Genomic DNA, 17,691 nt, shown 5'->3' on the forward strand with positions numbered 1-17,691 from the left:
ATATATATATATATATATGTATAATGATTATTAAAATATAATATTTGTGTATATTTTATTTAATAATCAAGCATTTTAACCTAAAATTGTAAACTATATAGTAGCAAGAATTATTTTCCAGGCATTTTATTAAGGCCCAGATTTAAGAGAGAACGTATTTAATTTTAAAAATTTTATTGCATAGTTCAGAAATGTATTCCCAAAATTTCATTTAAATGTAAAAACAATGAAGCACCATAGGGTTTAAATTGTTGTCCTATGAGTCTCTTTAATAAGTTTTTTTAAGTGTGTTTTTTTGTTTGGGATTTTCTCCTACCCTCAACAAACAAGTTAGGAAGGCAGTTTTTGAAATAGGATTTCCACCTTTTTAAAATATACCTTTTTGCATATATTCTTTTGAGAAGGCTCAATAATGCTATAAATATGTAGTATCATATGAAATGTTAAGTTATAGAGTAATGTTGTTAATGAGCATTGAAAAGGCAAGGGGGCATATTTCAGATTTGTTTGAAATATGGCATACATTTTGTACATACCATAGGTGCCAGTAGCCATTGGATAAGGTTTTAGTTTTATTTTCTCCTCTACTACAGAAAGGGTGTTTGGACTATGAGTGGAAATGAACTAGGAAGGCACATTGTTAGAAAACTTGCATTGTATTTGCTGTATACAGTTTGACCTGTAGTTGAATATCAACATAAACACCTAACATTTTCAAAATTTCATCAAATATGTTTTCTAATTTTGGAATATCACAGCAGTTTACCGTAAGGAATGAAACAACAGTGAAATGGATTTGTATTTTCATTATAACTATATATTATTAATATATTACTATTTTCCAGTGAAAATTAAACTTAATATAATATTTAAGCTGAAGCTACACTTGATCTTAGCCAAAAGGCCGAGAAGCGATTAAGCTGAAGCTTATAGAGACTTAATTCATTCCCTTGAATATTTGTGTCACATCAGTTGTTTTTCTTACTTTAGAAGACTTCCATTCATGATCAGTGGGTAGTAAATATCTGTTTACATTTTCTACTGAAAGATATTTGCTAGTATTAGATACTAAGAAGAAAGCATTGATAGATAATGTCATGCTTTATAATATAGTGAATGCTGCAGAAACTTTTACATTCAGAAAGCTGTATGTTATTAACTTTCAAGTCAAGAAAATTAGTAACATCTTAGGGCTTAAAAGAAACCTAGGATGAAAGTTCACATGCATTGCTTATCCTTTATTCTCCTACATTTGCTTTGGTAGAATATTATTTGCTAGGTAGCACTGCATATGTTTTCCATATTTATATATTTTAATGAAATGAAAAGCTAAAAGAGAAATACTTATTGCCATAAGAAAGTAATCAGTTGCAAATAAATTTATATGGTAAAATTTTTTCAACTTTTTTCTCTGCAGCAGTCATGTTGTTAAGCCTAGCAAGTCTTCACTTTTATTTGAAATTTTGACTCGTATATAGAAATTATTTGTTTTGCCTAGAAGTTTAGATGATACAAAGCAAGGGTGTATAGTTGAATATTTGCTTGAAAAATGAATTGCACTTTAACATTTTGTCTAAATTCTGTGGACCAGGGGAAACTCCAAAATACTGCTATTTATATTGTCAGCAGCTATTTATTTATTACTTTGTCTTTCAAGTAACTGGTTTTTGATGTGGGGTTGTATGAGGGCAAAAATTTCTGTCTTTATCCCTGCCGATTATTTTTATAGAAATTTCATAAGAGTCTAATAAGATTCATCATATCTAAATTCATTATATTTTTGTTTTAGCACACGAAAGCTGAAATGCACCTATTTAGTTTTAATAATATTGATTTAATAACAATTTGCCTAAAAGTAGAAGAATGTCTTTTTATTCTACCCAAACCCATGAAGTATGGCATGATAAGACTTTCTCTGTCTCATCAACTCTTCATAAACCTAGATAGTCATTCTGAGTTTCATAAAAAATGGCCAGTTACATGGACACAAACATATCTACATGTATGTACATGCATGGAGGCACAAATTTATACACATACAAATACACAGAGACACACACACTCGTATACAAAACACATCTTCTCTCATAGGCTGTGCTTCAAAGCCACTGACTAAGACAGCAGCCATCCATACAGTATACTATGCTTATATTCAGTGGAGCTACAGGTAGTTCATTGCTACCTGTCACCATGCATTAGGGCTTTTTTTTCTTGCTCTTTACTGTGTTGTAAAAATCTTGTTGTTAATAAATGCTACATGCCTGGAAAAGAAATGTATTTTCTTCTTTCTTAACCCCACTTTTCTCTTATTTTTCTTTCATTTCTACTTCCATCCATTTGCCCAAGTTAGATAACTGAAATCATCCTCAAGCCTTCCCATCCTTATCTCACATAGCAAACTACTTCCTGAGTCCTATAAAAGTTTTCTTCCTTAAATATTTCTCCATCCTGCTCTTTGCTCCTTTTCTCCACTCATAATAGAATGAGAAAGAGTTAGGCACTACTCTCTTGATTTAGTGCCTCTTTCTCATTCTATTATGGTTCTTCCTGTTTTAGAAGCTATCTAAATAGCTGTGCCAGACTTAGCCCTTTTTATCCATTCTGCTCACTAGAGGCCTCTAAATGAAGTGTTTGCACCACAGTAGATGTACAAAATGACTCATTAAATTAATTCTATATAACATCTATTTTAATTTTCATGTCTGAGTCTATTTCATGATTTAAATATGCTAGTACTTTAGAACAGGTACCTAAAACTTCACACATATATATTTATGTTGAAGTGCATATTTCAAATGTTTTTACTATTGAGATGCATCATCAAAAATGACTTTCTGAAAATGTAGTTGTCATATCTCTGCTTTAAATCTCTCAGTGCTTTTTCATTTATTTTTAAAAACCAACCAGATTAGAAAACTAGCATTGATATATTATTACTGTCTAATCCTCAGATTTCATTCAGGTTTGGCCATTAATTTCAGCAAGGTAAGGTCATTTATGGTAAAAGGATTCAGTATAGAATCACAGGTTACATTTAGTTTTCATGTTTCTTTTGTCTTTAATCTGGACAGTTCTTTAGTCTTTCCTTAACTTTCATTAGCTTGTGACTTTTGAAAATTACAGAGCAGTTATTTTGTAGAATGTACTTCACTATGTATTTTTCAAATATTTTCTTGTGGTTTAAATTCATTATAAATCTTTGGTAAGAGTATCACAGATGTGATGCTTTGTGCATTCTACACAAAATTTTTATTTGAATTATAGATAATGATGTTATATCTTAGGAGTTGTCTGCCAGTTTTCTAACTAATTAGTGATTTGTGGGACAAAACCTTGAGACTATATAAAAATATCCTATTCCTTATCAAACCTTAATTTCCTGTTTTATTCAGTGGGGTTATATTGAATGTTATTATTTATTTCTTTTTCAAATTGCTCCAAATTTGGCTAATGAAAGCCACTTCAAGCTGTCTTCTATATCCTTTTGACATGATTCCACTAATCTTCAAGAACTTTCTTGCTGAAGGTCTTCCGGGCAGAAACTAAGATCTGGTGTGATCATTGCTACTGGGATGTTGTTCTTCCTGGTTCTCTCAGTAGACAAAGCCAAGGACTAGGTGTAAGCAGGCATATGTATTCATACCACAGCCACACTTACATCTATATTTTTGTTTTTATAGACATTGAAAACTAATTTTCTTCCTTTTTATCTTTGTAAATAACTCCTTTGTAAATCTCCAACAGAAAACTGGCTCCCATTTTCCTTAATATATATACTCGTATATCATTACTTTCCTGATACGAAACCAATCTCTTATCACCCTCTACTCCTACCCATGTGGATACCTGCTTTGCTTATCATCTGATAACTTTTAAACTGAATAGCTGAGGAAGAGGAGAAAGAAGGGATAAGGACAGACATTTGTGTTTTTTACAAATTCTACAGGTGATTTTATTAGCAGTTAGGAATAAGAACTACTGTTATATCTAGTTTTTAGAAACTTCAGTTTTTACAAAGTTTTGAACCCAAAAATTAACTTTTTGGAATTTTAAAACAAGTACACAATGTGTTTAACCCAAGTCAAATGTCAACAAATTGACATTGTAATATTATGTTGTATATTGCCATATGAGATATAAAGTAGACTTAGTATTGTAGTTAAACAAATAGGACATAGTTCATGCTTCAGTCTTTTCCATTATATTCTTGATAAAGATCTCAACAACTTTTGTCTGCTGAAACACTTAAAATGAAGATAACTTGTCTTAACATCGTTAAATGAACATGTATAAATATTTCTTTTAAAAGTGCTTCCTCCAAGTCATATGTATTCAGAAATGTCACTGAGGATTTAAATGTCCATCATGTACTTTACAGTGACTATGTCAGTTACTATTCTAGCTTCTCATCTTTGTTTAAGCTCTGTTTTGTGAGAAGCCATGGAGTATACATGACAGGTCATTATCTGACTACTATAAGATGAGCTGTCTTAGCTTGGAGACTTCTATTTGGTTCACTCTTATTTGATCTTTCTAGTATGCTACATTTTTTGAGTAGTAATAATTCATGAATTCATATGCACAGGAATTTTATCCAAGTCCTTATGAGAGATTTTCTCGAACTACAAATGTGTTACAGATGAGCTAAGGCAAGTCATATTTCTCAATAATCATTTGTATTAAAAAATCTTTAAGTAGAGGACATACAGTATTTTTAAATTTTGGTGGTTTTTTTTTATATTTTCTGCATTGAGGAAATAAATTCTATAACTATGTCAAAACAACATATTTAAATACATAGTTTCAAGTAAAATAGTCATTAAGAATTGTGACTCTTTAAGAACAGAACAGTCTCTTCAGGAGTATCTTGCCACAATACATTAAACAAGCATATTTAATTGAACTTGGTAATATTGGAAATTGAATGTCTGAATTTTATGCATTGAGAAGATTTATAAAAAATATAAAATTAAAATGAATTATCCTTTAAAGATCTTTAAAATTTGAAGCATATAACTGATCCATAAAAAAGGGGACTTTTTAATATTTTAACTATTCATTTGACTTCTGGGATTTTTTTCTGACATTATATTGAATTTTAAGTTTCTGGATTTTACATGGCTGACAGAGAAGTAATTTTTAGGTAAAATGTATATCACTCAGGTATGTAAAAAGTCTGGAAAAAAATTGTTTGTATTGTGTACCATATTAGAAGTAAACAGAACAAATCTGTAGTGTTTTATAGACTTACTAAAAGTATGAGAATTAAAACTGTGTTGTGTGGTTATCCTCAAAGATGGTTTAGTTTTGTATTAAACTTTAGATTTCCTCTTTGTTGGAGGGTAGGGATAAAGCCCACAGATTTCCAGTTGATCCTCTACTGTACAATGTCCTCAACTAAATTCAGGCTGTTTCAAATTACTTCTAGCATGTTCCCTAGCAAACAAAATTGTTTGTATAAATGTCTTTTAATCCCTTAGTTTCTAATTGAGTGCTGTACTTTGGGACTATTAATAATGACTTGCTTAACAATTCCACTAATTATAGTTGGTACTTGGCTAAAAAAAAAAGTAGAGTGTGTTATTATTTATACTGAACATTTATGTCCTGAATTGAAATTATTCATCATTATTGCCTGGTCAGGTAGGTGGTTTTATTATACTTGATTGTCCTAGACTTGTTTTCTGAAACCTATTTGTAGACAATGCTTATGTCAGGTAATCATTTTTAGTAAAACATAGGTTGTTTACTAGTCATTCTTAATAATATTAATAGAATTGGAATGAGTACTGATCTGTTTAGTTCTATAGCCTAGGGTAGTTTTCACAGGAACCATATAATACACATTAAGCATATATACTTCAGTAAATTATTTCTTAAGAATCTTTTTTAAAATATGATTTATTAAGATAACAGTTTGTCAGTGTTTATGATACACATATTTTGATATATTTAAATATCAAATTCACAGAGAAAGGCAAATGATTAGAACTTCTAAAAATAAACCATCTTTTTCTATACTAATAATTTACAAAATTGAAAAACTAAGCCAATTTCTAAATTATGCTTACTGCAAGCTTGAAAAACTAAGCCATTTTCCAAGTGGCATGTAGCCTGGTACATTTACATATCATACTGTGGAATACCATATGTGATGAGAAACCAAATGATAACTGAGATAATTAATCAAAGTACAGTAGGGTGCCATACATATAAATGTCTTTCAGAAGTCACAAACCTCATATTGTCCCTTAGTTTAAAATTTCTTTGAGTTTTTATTTTTTGTTATTTTGTTATTTCAGCCACTAAAAAGCCGAGAGTTAAGATAAAGGACATTTTATTAAATCTTTAAAAAAGTTAATGAAAGCATTTCTGCCTTATTAACTCAGCATTTGAAACACTAAATTGGGTTATATGATCAACCAATAGATCATAGATCATACTGTTATGAAATTCAGAAGCAGTGTGGAATATTTTAATTATGTAAGTTTTTATTCTAGTTTTTATTTATAGTGTGAGTGTGAGAGACATGTTCATTGTGAAAAGTTACTCCTAGTGGAATTAAATTAGTCTGTTCTCACAACTGGGAAAGTATCACCTAAATAATAGAAAAGGCTTAAATACTGGCTTCAAAAAAGTGAGATTGCATGCATTGTTGAGGTGGATATAGTGAGAGTAATTTGGTTCCTGTAATTTATTAAACATTTAAATTAGTTCTAATTTTGTAAAATTACTTATCTGTTAAAAAATGTTCTTTCTAACCTACAGATTGTAGTTTAGGAAGTGCTCTTTTGCTGATGACTAAGAGGCTTCTTCAAGACAACCTTCAAATCTAAGCCAAGAAAATTCAAAGAATGAACTCTGATAGTTAATGGAATTGAGTTCTTTGAAACCAAATATAGTTAAGCATTTTTAGTTTTGATTTTCTGATGGAATCTTTACTAGGCATAAGAAGAAGTTGTAGATTAGAGGTTAGAAACATCAAGTACATTATGCCATGTTACTTGCATTTTCATATATTCATTTTTTGACATTTCTGAAATTAGATTGTGTATCTATAAGCAGTTTTTGTCTTTAAGTGATAATAGTTATTTTTCCCCCCAAAATTACCATTAAATTGATGGGGTTCTAATAATCTGAAGATGAAAGCACTTTTGTGAGTTTTGAAAAGAAACAAACTGGGTTCAAGTCTTAACTGTTTACAGTACTTGTGAACTTCAGCAAGTTGTTTCACTTGAACTTTAGGTTGTTCATTTGTAGAAGGTTGAATGGCAATACTGGGAAGTGTGGAGGTGCTTCGTAAGTGATGAGCATTTTAAGCACAGAGAGAAAAGTTCAAAATTAGTGATGATATTCTGATTTTCAAATGCTAAGAAATGTTTTTTAAAAGTAACCTGAAGAGTAATTTTCTGTTTCATTTTCTGCCTTCACACACATCAAATGTTTCTGTCTTATCAAATCTTTCCTGTCTCAGAGTTTCACATAAAACAGCGGAAGGTCATGTCTAACATTTTCATGCAGAAAAAAGTCCATTTGTTACAATTTCTTGGTAGAGTTAAGAGGCAATGAAAGCTATCTTTATAATTAATGTATTTTTAAAACGTGGCATTCATGGCTCTAAATTTTTTCAATTATATGCTATCCTATCATATTTTTTAAATGTATTCTAGATAATTCGCAAATAGTACTTTTAATATCGATGGAAATTCATATTTCACTTTAAACATAGAATTATGGTCCTCTGTGAATCATGCAGAAGATCATGCACTAATATATTTATTTTATAAGTACAGCATGTGATATTTAGAAACAAAAGGTTTGTTTTGTTTAAGCCATATTTAAGCCACTGGCTCTGCCTTGTATGAATAATAGGAAAAGACCTAACTCATATGGAGACTTGTTTGTAACTAAAGACATGTTTTAGTAACAAGTGAAGAAATATCCAAGAAATTTTTCTTAGACTATAAAAAGGCATATTTTTTCTTTGTCAAGGTCATTAAAACTGTAAACTTGAAACTGAAATGAAAATACAAAGTAAATAAAATAAAATACAAACATAACAAACCACTGAAGACAGTTGTAAGACAATTTATAAGTCAGCTCTGTCAAGATATATGCAGTTTCTGATAGCAAAAGTTTCCAAGCCTAGTGAATGACTTTTTAACAGGTAAATATCAGCTACACATCCTTTTTTTATATATATTCATGTGGATTCTTTTAAGGATGGAAATGTTGGAAAATCTGTGCTAGCACTTTCACATTCCTTGTGGAGCCTGGAAGTTAAGGATTTTAAGTTTTAGAGCATATTATATAAACACATTCAGAATTTCAGAATGTGATTATGTGCCGTCAATATGCCTTATAGCATTTATGCCAAAAGAAAACCTTGCTTAATAAGGAAATTTGTATTAATCCTCAGATGCTACTAATTATTTTATTTTAGAAAAGTAGACTCTCAGTACAGTAGCCCCCTCCTTAATTGCAGGGGACATGTTCCAGGACCCCTAGAAAATGGCTTAAGCCATTTATTTTTTACTAGACATGTCTTTTCAGTGAAAGGAAACATGGTTTCTCTTTGGCATATCAAAATTGTTAGCATCACTGCCCTTGCACTTCAGGGTTGTTATTAAGTAAAATAAGGGTTACTTGAACATAAGCCCTGCAATACTGTGATGGTCTAAGTGACTAATGAGCAGGTAGCATATACACTGTGGACATATTCTGGGCAAAGAGATGATTCATGTCCCAAGTGGAATCTAGTGGGACAGTGTGAGATTTCATCATACTGTTCATAATGGTATGCAATTTAAAACTTACAAATTGTTTATTTCTGTAATATAAATATATGTATTTTTACTATAAGTTCTGGGATACATGTGCAGAACGTGCAGGTTTGTTCCATAGGTGTATATGTGCCTTAGTGGTTTGTTGCACCTGTCAACCCGTCAGGGGTTTTAACCCCTGCATGCATTAGGTATTTGTCCTAATGCTCTTCCTCCCCTTGTCCCATCTCCTGGCAGGCCTCCGTGTGTGTTGTTCCCCTTTCTGTGTCCACATGTTCTCATTAACATGTGGCATTTGGTTTTCTGTTCCTGTGTTGGTTTGCTGAGAATGACGGTTTCCAGCCTCATCCTCTCCTATAAAGGACATAAACTCATTCTTTTTATGGCTGCATAGCATTCCGTGGTATTTCTGGAATTTTATATTTAATATTTTCAGATCACAGTTAACCATTGGTAACTGAGACCTGGGAAAGTGAAACTACAGTTAAGGGGAGACTACTGATTGTACTTTATATTTGTTTGAGTGAGTGAGTGTGTGTGTGTGTGTGTGTGTGTGTGTCATTGTCAGACAAAGGGCAATGATTCATGCATGTAAATTCTTCAGAACCATATCTTTATGCCCTGCAATTCTTTCCCTTTCTACCACCTGCTGCCCTGATTCCCAGTAGAGGGAACCATTAATGATATATTTCCTTAATCATAGCATTTGTTTTGTTATTTGTTTCCCATCACATTACTTTAAAAATTGAATTATCTTTTTCTGGGAATATCAGATACACTGTTGTTAACACATTTTTCATTGGCAAAATGCCACTAACAAATAAGGCAAATTATAAGACTATGGTCCGTGTTGTCCTCTCACTGCCCCATAGTTCCAGCTTCCGCCAGTCCTACTGTATCTTAAATTAGTAGTAGCTTCAGTAGTCACCAATAAAACGTAATCCCTGGTCACCAATAAAACATATTCCCTTTCTCTTTCCAAGTTCTGAAATTGCCCAGCTGCATGTCCAGGAACTTCTCTGAGCTGTAAATTCAGTTTGTCTGCATCAAGAATCTTCCTCTATTATTCTGTGTTATGTTTCATTTTCCTTGTTGGTAATTTCCTCCTTTTGAAAATATTTCTTTCTTGCCTTCAGTGAACAATGTCTCTCCTGCTTTCTCTTTTTCTTAGCCAACCATTTCTTTGGTTTTTTTGATAGGCTCCCCTAGGTTGGTTTCACAGTCTTTTTTTTTTTTTTTTTTTTCCCACTGCAGTTGATAGCATCTATACCCAAAGCTCAGTATCACACCCATTTTGCAACAGGAGATCTTGGGTTTTAAGATTTAGGTGATCCATCTACTTTCTCCAAGTGAATGTTCCTGAAGAGAGACTTTTTGCCTTTTAAAATATCCTTTTGTCTAATAAGACAATTAGCAATAAGTTTACACATAAGGTGTAATTGGCCGTTTCCTCTAATAGTCCCTTTTTACTAAGTAGTTTATATTTACTTAAGTAGGAGAATCTGTATTAATTTACTCTTCAAATTAAATATTACTCTGAAGATATAATTAAATGTGCTATAATTAAAGTTTTGGACTCTTGAGTTTTGATTAACTTTAAAGCTAGAAAGTAATAATCCAAAATAGGAATTTTGTTTCATAAGACAAAATTGATATCCTTTATATAAAATATTGCTTTTAAAAAAATACATGCCTCTCACTGTTTTTCTCCTTTTTTCTTTTCTTTTTTCTAATTCCACTTTTCTGAAATATGTGGATATCGGGAAAAAATACACTTTGGGGTTTTAAAACTATTGTAAAGGTAATACATGGTCATTGTTGAATATTGGGAAAAAAATGTAAACATAAAGAAGAAAAATATTTTAAATTATCTGCAATTTAGTGCATAATGATACTACCTTTCTGCTCATGTTTTTTAGAATGTCCTACTGCAACCTGCTTTTAAAAATTACAGTTATATCATACTTCTGGTTATATAATGGCCTTTTAAAAAATATAATTGTATGTATGGCAGTTTACCGTGTTGTTAAATACTCTTAAATAATCTATTTTTAAGTGCTGTACAATTGTTTTATATAAATGTACTTTCAATGTAATGACTAGATCAAACAATACAAACATTTTTAAAATAAGGAAGTATCATACTACTAATAATAATAGAAGTTAACATTTATCAAGCATCACTATGTGCCTGGCATTATCTAAGCGCTTAAAATGTATAATCCTATTTAACCCTCACCACAGCCTTTAAGGCGGTTGTTGTTTTTTTGTCTCCTTTCCACAGATGAAAGAAAGAAATGAGGTTCGGAGAAGTTAAGGATTACACAGCTAAAAAGTGATGTAACCGACCTCCCTGACCCTAGAGCTTGTGTTATAGAAACTAGATTTTATATATTAAAATAGGTATTTCCTATTACTCACTGCAAGAGATTCTCAAATTAGATTTTGTCCTAAAGTCATTTCACATTTTCATGATGTGGAAACTCAGATAATTTTTCTATTATGAATAAACATGACTTGTAATGGGAAAGGGAAAAATTTTAAGTGGGATCTGCTTTTGTCTTTCTAATGAATAGGGGAATAAAACACAAAAATACTGTAAAACAAATAAGTTCACTAAAGATGGTGCTATGGTACGGTGTGTGAAGATGAATGTGGAAGATGATATAACTCTTCAGGGCCCTTTCTTCATGAAATTCAAGGAAATAAGATCTGTGTTAAGGGAGGTACCATTTGACAATATGGATGATTTCTGTAGACCCAGCAGAAACTAATCTATTGAACTTGGAGGGAGGTAAGGGAAAGGGATCTAAACATGATTTTTTTTTTTTTTTGTTAGACACTAAGCACTGTATTTTAGCTGAATCAAATCTTACTTTTTAATGTTTGTCATGAGTTGTGAAGTTTGAAAACCTGTACTGTGAAAAGTAACTACAGCCAGCCATGCTCAATCCCCTTGCAAAGAGAATATTCTTATTTGTGTAGAGTCAGCTACTGTACTTTGTGTACACACTGGCAGTTTTTGTGTGTTTTTATCCTAGTATCAGCATTCTTTGCAGTAAAAGTTTCTCTTTTTCAAAAAGAATACTTGCTTGTAAGTAGATAAAGTATAAATACAGTTCAATTTACACTCATTTGTGTTCATTTTTTTGCTGTCAATACTTTTTTTGAAATTCTTTTGGTTGTTAAGGAGTACAAAATTATTACCTAACCTATAAAAAGTTTAGAAATGGTTCTTGCCTCATTAACAGATAAAGGTCTTCATGTAACTGCTTTTATTCTACTATATTTCCACCTGTGACCTAGTTCTGCCATCTCTTTTTGTGATTTCAGACTTCTACAAGTTGCTGTAGGTTTAATATATTGTTCTCTTTTTTTCCTCTGGACTGTATTCTTATGTTAAATCTAATCTCTGGTCACCTAAGATAGAAAGTATTTTAATGTTTTCTCTGAAGGTTTCTTAAAGGTTTATGTTATAGTGTTATACCTTCATTGAAGTTAAGTTGGTTTTTTGTTAAATGTACCTTCAATAATGGCTGCAAATGATTATGTGCTTCACTGGTTTGAAAACTCTTTAAAGTATGCTTATAGAGGTTAACATTTTTAAGAATCACTTTGAAAAGTTCAAGCTATATCAAAACGCTTTGGTCAGCAATATGTTCACTTTTGTGTTCTTGAGGGCTGGACCATTCTCTAAATTTTTTAAAGACCAGTAGTAGTTTTTATATTCTGTTTCTAAGATCAGATTTCAAAATTTAGATGATTAGGTATTTGTAAATCATTTTTCCAAAGTATAGATGTGTTGGTAGATTAATGCAGGTAATGTGTATAAGGTATTTCAGCATTATTTCTTTATTTTAATGCAGCAATTTCAACAACCAACAACAAATCATTACTTAATGACTCAATTTAAAATTTATCCTAGTGTCTAATCATTTGCTTAATTATTAATTTTTACCACTTAAAGCAATTTTCACAGTGTGAGTGAAGTATGTATTTGTAGAATATATTATTTAGTCTTTTGTAAGCAGGCTAAGTGCTGTAAAGGATAGACATTTCTTTACCTTTCCTCGTGACAATGTTGAAGCTTTAATTACAGCATAAAGACTGTATTAAGTACAATCTTAATCTTTAATTTATTTTTGAGTATTATCAAATTTACTACATATGAATCTAATTTTTGCAATAAAATAGTTTCTTTCTTCGATATTTTGATGTTTCAAAATCCCTAACTTTTCTCTTCCTGTCTACTCCTTTTCTCCTTCACATATCCAAGCAGTATTTGGAAACATGACAGTATATTTGTCAAGTATGTTTATGTTCCTTTATCAATAAAAAGCTTCCCTAAGATAGTAATATCCCTAATAGGGTAAAATATTGTTAGCTGTATTTTTTTAACCTCCTAATAGCAATATGAAAAAAAAAAAGTGCTACAGTCTGAGTTTGACATCATTAAACAAAAACTCTTCAAATTAAACAGTATAAAAAGAGACAAAAAGTGATTTTATTTATTCTTCATATTAAATGCCTTAAGGATTCTCCAGTGAGCTATTTTTTAAAAACCTAATCTTCCATTTTCCAATTTAAGTAACTTTTGCTCTTGATTTCAAGACACGGTACAAACAGAAATCAGCTCAATTCTTTACATCCCAGTGCCTTTAAATATGTTCTGTTGGAGCTTCCTTTTTACCTCAGTGACTCTCAGACAGATCTTACGGCTTTTCTCATCCAGTTGAGAGCTTCTCTCACCAGCTCAGACCTCCTTTAAAGTGGGAAACCGGAAACCTGTCGTTTGGAAGCGGGGCATTCTAGATTGTGATTCTTGTCTGTCCCTTGGGTGTTTTTTTGTTTGTTTGTTTATTGTTTTATTTGTTTGTCATTGTTGTTTTTGGTTTTTAACGACTCATTGCTAGAGATTTTCTGTGTACAGGTTCCTTGATATGAGGGATGCCTTCTGTGGGTTACATGTGACGTCCTTTTCAGAACTTAGGTTTCTTTTATTTCTTTCATTGGCATCATTCCTATCCCACCGACGATGTTCTCTTTGGCTAGATTCTTTTCTAGAATGTTGCTCTTTAACAGGCCCACATTTTGTCCTAGGGGAAACACACAACCCCTTGCCATGGCAAGCTCAGAAAGAACAGTCATTCCCACTGCAACCATGCATCTTTGCTTTGCTACTACAGACAGACAGGCATGTGTCATCACCTAGTCTTTGTTCTCCAAACTCCCAGGGGACAAACTCTGAGTAATTTTTAGAAAATTCCTCCTCTGAGAGGGACTTCCTTTAACGTACATCTTCTAAAGAAGTTCTTACTCTTCAGTTTCACCTTTCCTCATTCTTCAGACTTCTCCTTTAATGAGTTACCATACCAAATTTCATGTGAGACTTTGAAGACAGTATTTTCTGAAGTACTTTATCAGTTCGTGTCTTTAAATTGAATATCTTAAACCATTTATGAGAGATTAAGAGAGAAAATTTCACTCACTCATGAGTCATAAATCAAATATCCTATCACCATGACTCAAATCATGATTTTTTTTCATAATTACCACTTCTTTCAACACTTTATACCAGATCCTGAACTCTTCTCAAGACTTTTAGGCCGCCGTTTACTCTCCACCTTCTTAAAGTTATAACTTGGCATTTTAATGTGCACTTTGTAAAACCAAAGAGTCCTGCATTATAACTTCCCAGCTTCTCTAAATCCACTGTGTTCATTTATCTCAACTGCTTTTTTTGCCAGAAATAACAGAAATTTATGGACTTGAGTTCACTACAAATTCATGCCCTCTAATTTAAACCAGACCTCATTGCTATCTGTTGTGAACTCCTTATCAGATTTCTTATAGCAATTATTTCAAATCTTTGACACATATATCAAGTCTTCAGTTTTATTCCCAGCACACTTACTTCTCTCACGTTCACTCAGGAGGGTGATAATTTTATCATTCTCCTCTCAACGTTAAAAAAAGTCTTTCTTACTTTCCCTACTTCAGTCTATTTCCTGTCTCAGAAAATAAAAGTGCCACTGCCTCCTTTGTTCTTTGTTCCAAACATCTCCTTTCTCTTCAGTACCTGTTTCTGTTATCATAAGCCATTCTACACATGTTATCTTGTCACTCTTCTGGAAAGATCACTTTTCAGATTTCCAGGTCAGAAGAGCCAAGAAAGAAAGGAAGAAGCTTTCCATTGTCTATACTATAGGATAGACGTCAGGGTTTTATCCCTGACATTCAAGGCTGTATATAATCTAGTCTCATTCTAGTATTTTAGATATAAATCAGTCCCTCTCCCCTCCCTGCACTGCCTCCCTCCCGTTCTTCCATCTCTCCCATTCTGCCTTCCCTCTTTCTCTCTCCCTCCTCTCTCAGTACTGTTTTGCATCATATATTGTCAGGTATTTTTCTTTTTTAATTAAATGTCCAGTTTAAATTCTAGTTTTCTAGTTTCCCTACAATCCTTAGATTAAATTTCTTTTGTACTTTTTTGCTATTCCTTTGACATTTGGTAGAGATTTTTTGTCCTGCTATTGATCTTGTTATATCTGGGTTACTTTTACCAGCTAGATTACCAACGCTCTTATAACAGAGGATATTGCTGTCATACTTTCTTAAAGACAAGGTACCTGGATGTTGTACATTTTTTCTAAGATAGATTTAAGATTGTTCCTGGTAGTTCTCCGCTGCTAGCCTATTTTCTATTAGTTGTTATTGAAATTATTTTTTAAACCTTTATTTTGCTAAATGGCAGTAGAGGTGGTACAGGTTCTAGTTTTGCCGTAGAGGCCCAAGGCTATTTATTGAAATATCAAATGATGTTTGGAATGTCAATTTCTGGCAGCCATGACCCAAATATGCAAAAAAGACAGAGTAAGAGACTTAAGAAAATACCTGTTCAGCAAGTTTAAAATAATATTCTTTCTTAGAACAAATTATTTTCTTATCTAGTTCACTCAGCATTTCTGTTAACATTTATTAGTACTTGTTAATTATAGCAGTTTTCTTTGGAATAGAGATAGTTTTAAATTAAAAGGAAAATAAGTTATCTCCTTCTGAATAAAGAACACTGTGATTGCCTAAGAGTATAAAATTAATCTGAATGAAAATGCTTATTTTTTGCCTTTTTTTCTTTACATAAAATTTAAGATACAGTAAACCTTTTATTTATCAAGATATTTTCTTTCCTTGATGGACCTACCAATATATTAGCAATAGGAGTCTCATTTTTATTGGATAAAAATCTGTATAGTATTCAGACATATTCCACTAGGTGCTTCAGATGTAGTAAAATAAGAGATAAATCTTGCCCTTAAAAAACTTAGATTCTAGTGGGATAGCTAAAGGGTGTGTGCATTCAATTATGATACCAAATGTAAAGTGTTAAATGCCATTAGGAGGTATAGATAAAGTATTCTGGGAATTTTGAGAGTGGGAGGATTGCTTTCAGCATCAAGCAAAAAGAGATTGGCAAATAATATGACATTTCAATAGAATTATAAAGCCTTGTGGGATTTCACAGAAATGTTAATTAGGATATGCTAGATTATGCAGCAAACAAAAAGAATCCCACATTTTTAGTTGATTAACACAAATTGATTTCTCATTCATGTTACATATCAGTACAGGATGACAGAGCAACTCTGCTCGTTATAGTCACTTGGGGACACAAGCTGATGGAGGTTTTATTTCAACATATGTGGTACACAGCATAGTAGCAGAAAATACCACAAATAGCACTGACTTTTAAAATCGAATCTGGAATTTGATACATACCACTCAAGCCCACAATCCTCAGATGACATAATCAAACCTAACTTTAAGAAGACAGGTAAGTGTAATGCTGCCACCATATGCTACCATACTTCCCAGGCCTTTCTGGGATTCATTCCAGGATTCATGGAAATCCTTGGAGAGAGACAGAACATACGTACAATTTATATGGAGGAAACTGAATAATAGTTTGAAATATAGTAATTGTCGTAGTAATAGCTGCTAATATGTTGTCTTCATTTTTTTCTCTTTGCTTTTTTTAAAATAGCCTTTTGTGGGTATTTTTGATTATTTTGTTTGTTTTTTAGCAGTTTTACGTTTATAGAAAAGTGGAGTTAAAACTACAGATTTCCCATATGTCCCTCATCCCTACCTCCTTCCTCTAGTTTTCTCTGTTACCATCTTGCATTGGTGTGGTACATTTGTTAAAAATTGATGAGCTAGTATTGATACATTATTATTAACTAAAGTTTGTAGTTGACATTAGAACTTATTTTTTGTATCACGCATTCTGTGGATTTTGACAGTTGTATAATGACATGTCCACCATTACAGTGTCATACAGAATAGTTCACTGCCGTAAAGATCGCCTGTGCTCTGCCTATTCACCACTCCCTCTCTACTGTCAAACCACTGGCAACCTGAGATCTTGTTGCTGTCTCCATAGTTTTGCCTTTTATAGAATGTCATATAGTTGGAGTCATATAGTATGTAGCCTGTTCAGTTTGGTTTATTTCCTTAAAATATGCATTTAAGGTTTGTTTATGTCTTTTCATGACTTGAGAGCTCTTTTTTTTTTTTTAAATCAATGAGTAATATTCTGTTGTATGGATATGCTCCTATTAAAGATGAGAGAGAGTCTGTGTAAAATTTGTTTGTTTTGAACACAACAGTCTTGTTTCCAAATTTTGGCAACTACGTATAAAGCTACTATAAACATTCAGGTGCAGGTTTTTAAGTGGACACCAGTCAGCTTAGTTGGGAAATACCAAGGAGTTCTATTATGTGATTATGTGTTAAGACTATATTTAGTTTAGTAAGAAACTGCGAAACTGTCTTCCAAAATGGCGACACCATTTTGCATTACGTCTCACAACAATGAGAGTTGTTGTTCCATATCTTTACCAGCACTGGT

At 32.1% G+C, this 17,691-nt stretch overlaps 1 protein-coding gene and 1 pseudogene across 6 annotated transcripts in view; one reads left to right on the forward strand and one right to left on the reverse strand.

The window, feature by feature from the left end:
• The window catches only part of PHF14 (PHD finger protein 14), a 200,860-nt gene that overhangs the window by 134,844 nt on the left and 48,325 nt on the right, over positions 1–17,691 (forward strand). The window contains exon 18 of one of the 6 annotated variants that reach the window (XM_037737314.1): positions 11,068–16,144. The exons of the other annotated variants lie outside the window; for them this stretch is intronic. Coding sequence (XP_037593242.1) covers positions 11,068–11,100 — 33 coding nt within the window. The 3' untranslated portion in view covers positions 11,101–16,144. Of the gene's footprint in view, positions 1–11,067; positions 16,145–17,691 lie in introns of those variants that run through there. 6 annotated transcript variants of the gene reach the window in all.
• On the reverse strand, positions 767–916 carry LOC119470690 (annotated as a pseudogene).

Source organism: Cebus imitator, unplaced genomic scaffold (assembly GCF_001604975.1).
Source record: "Cebus imitator isolate Cc_AM_T3 unplaced genomic scaffold, Cebus_imitator-1.0 Scaffold37, whole genome shotgun sequence".
NCBI classification, from domain to species: Eukaryota; Metazoa; Chordata; class Mammalia; order Primates; family Cebidae; genus Cebus; species Cebus imitator.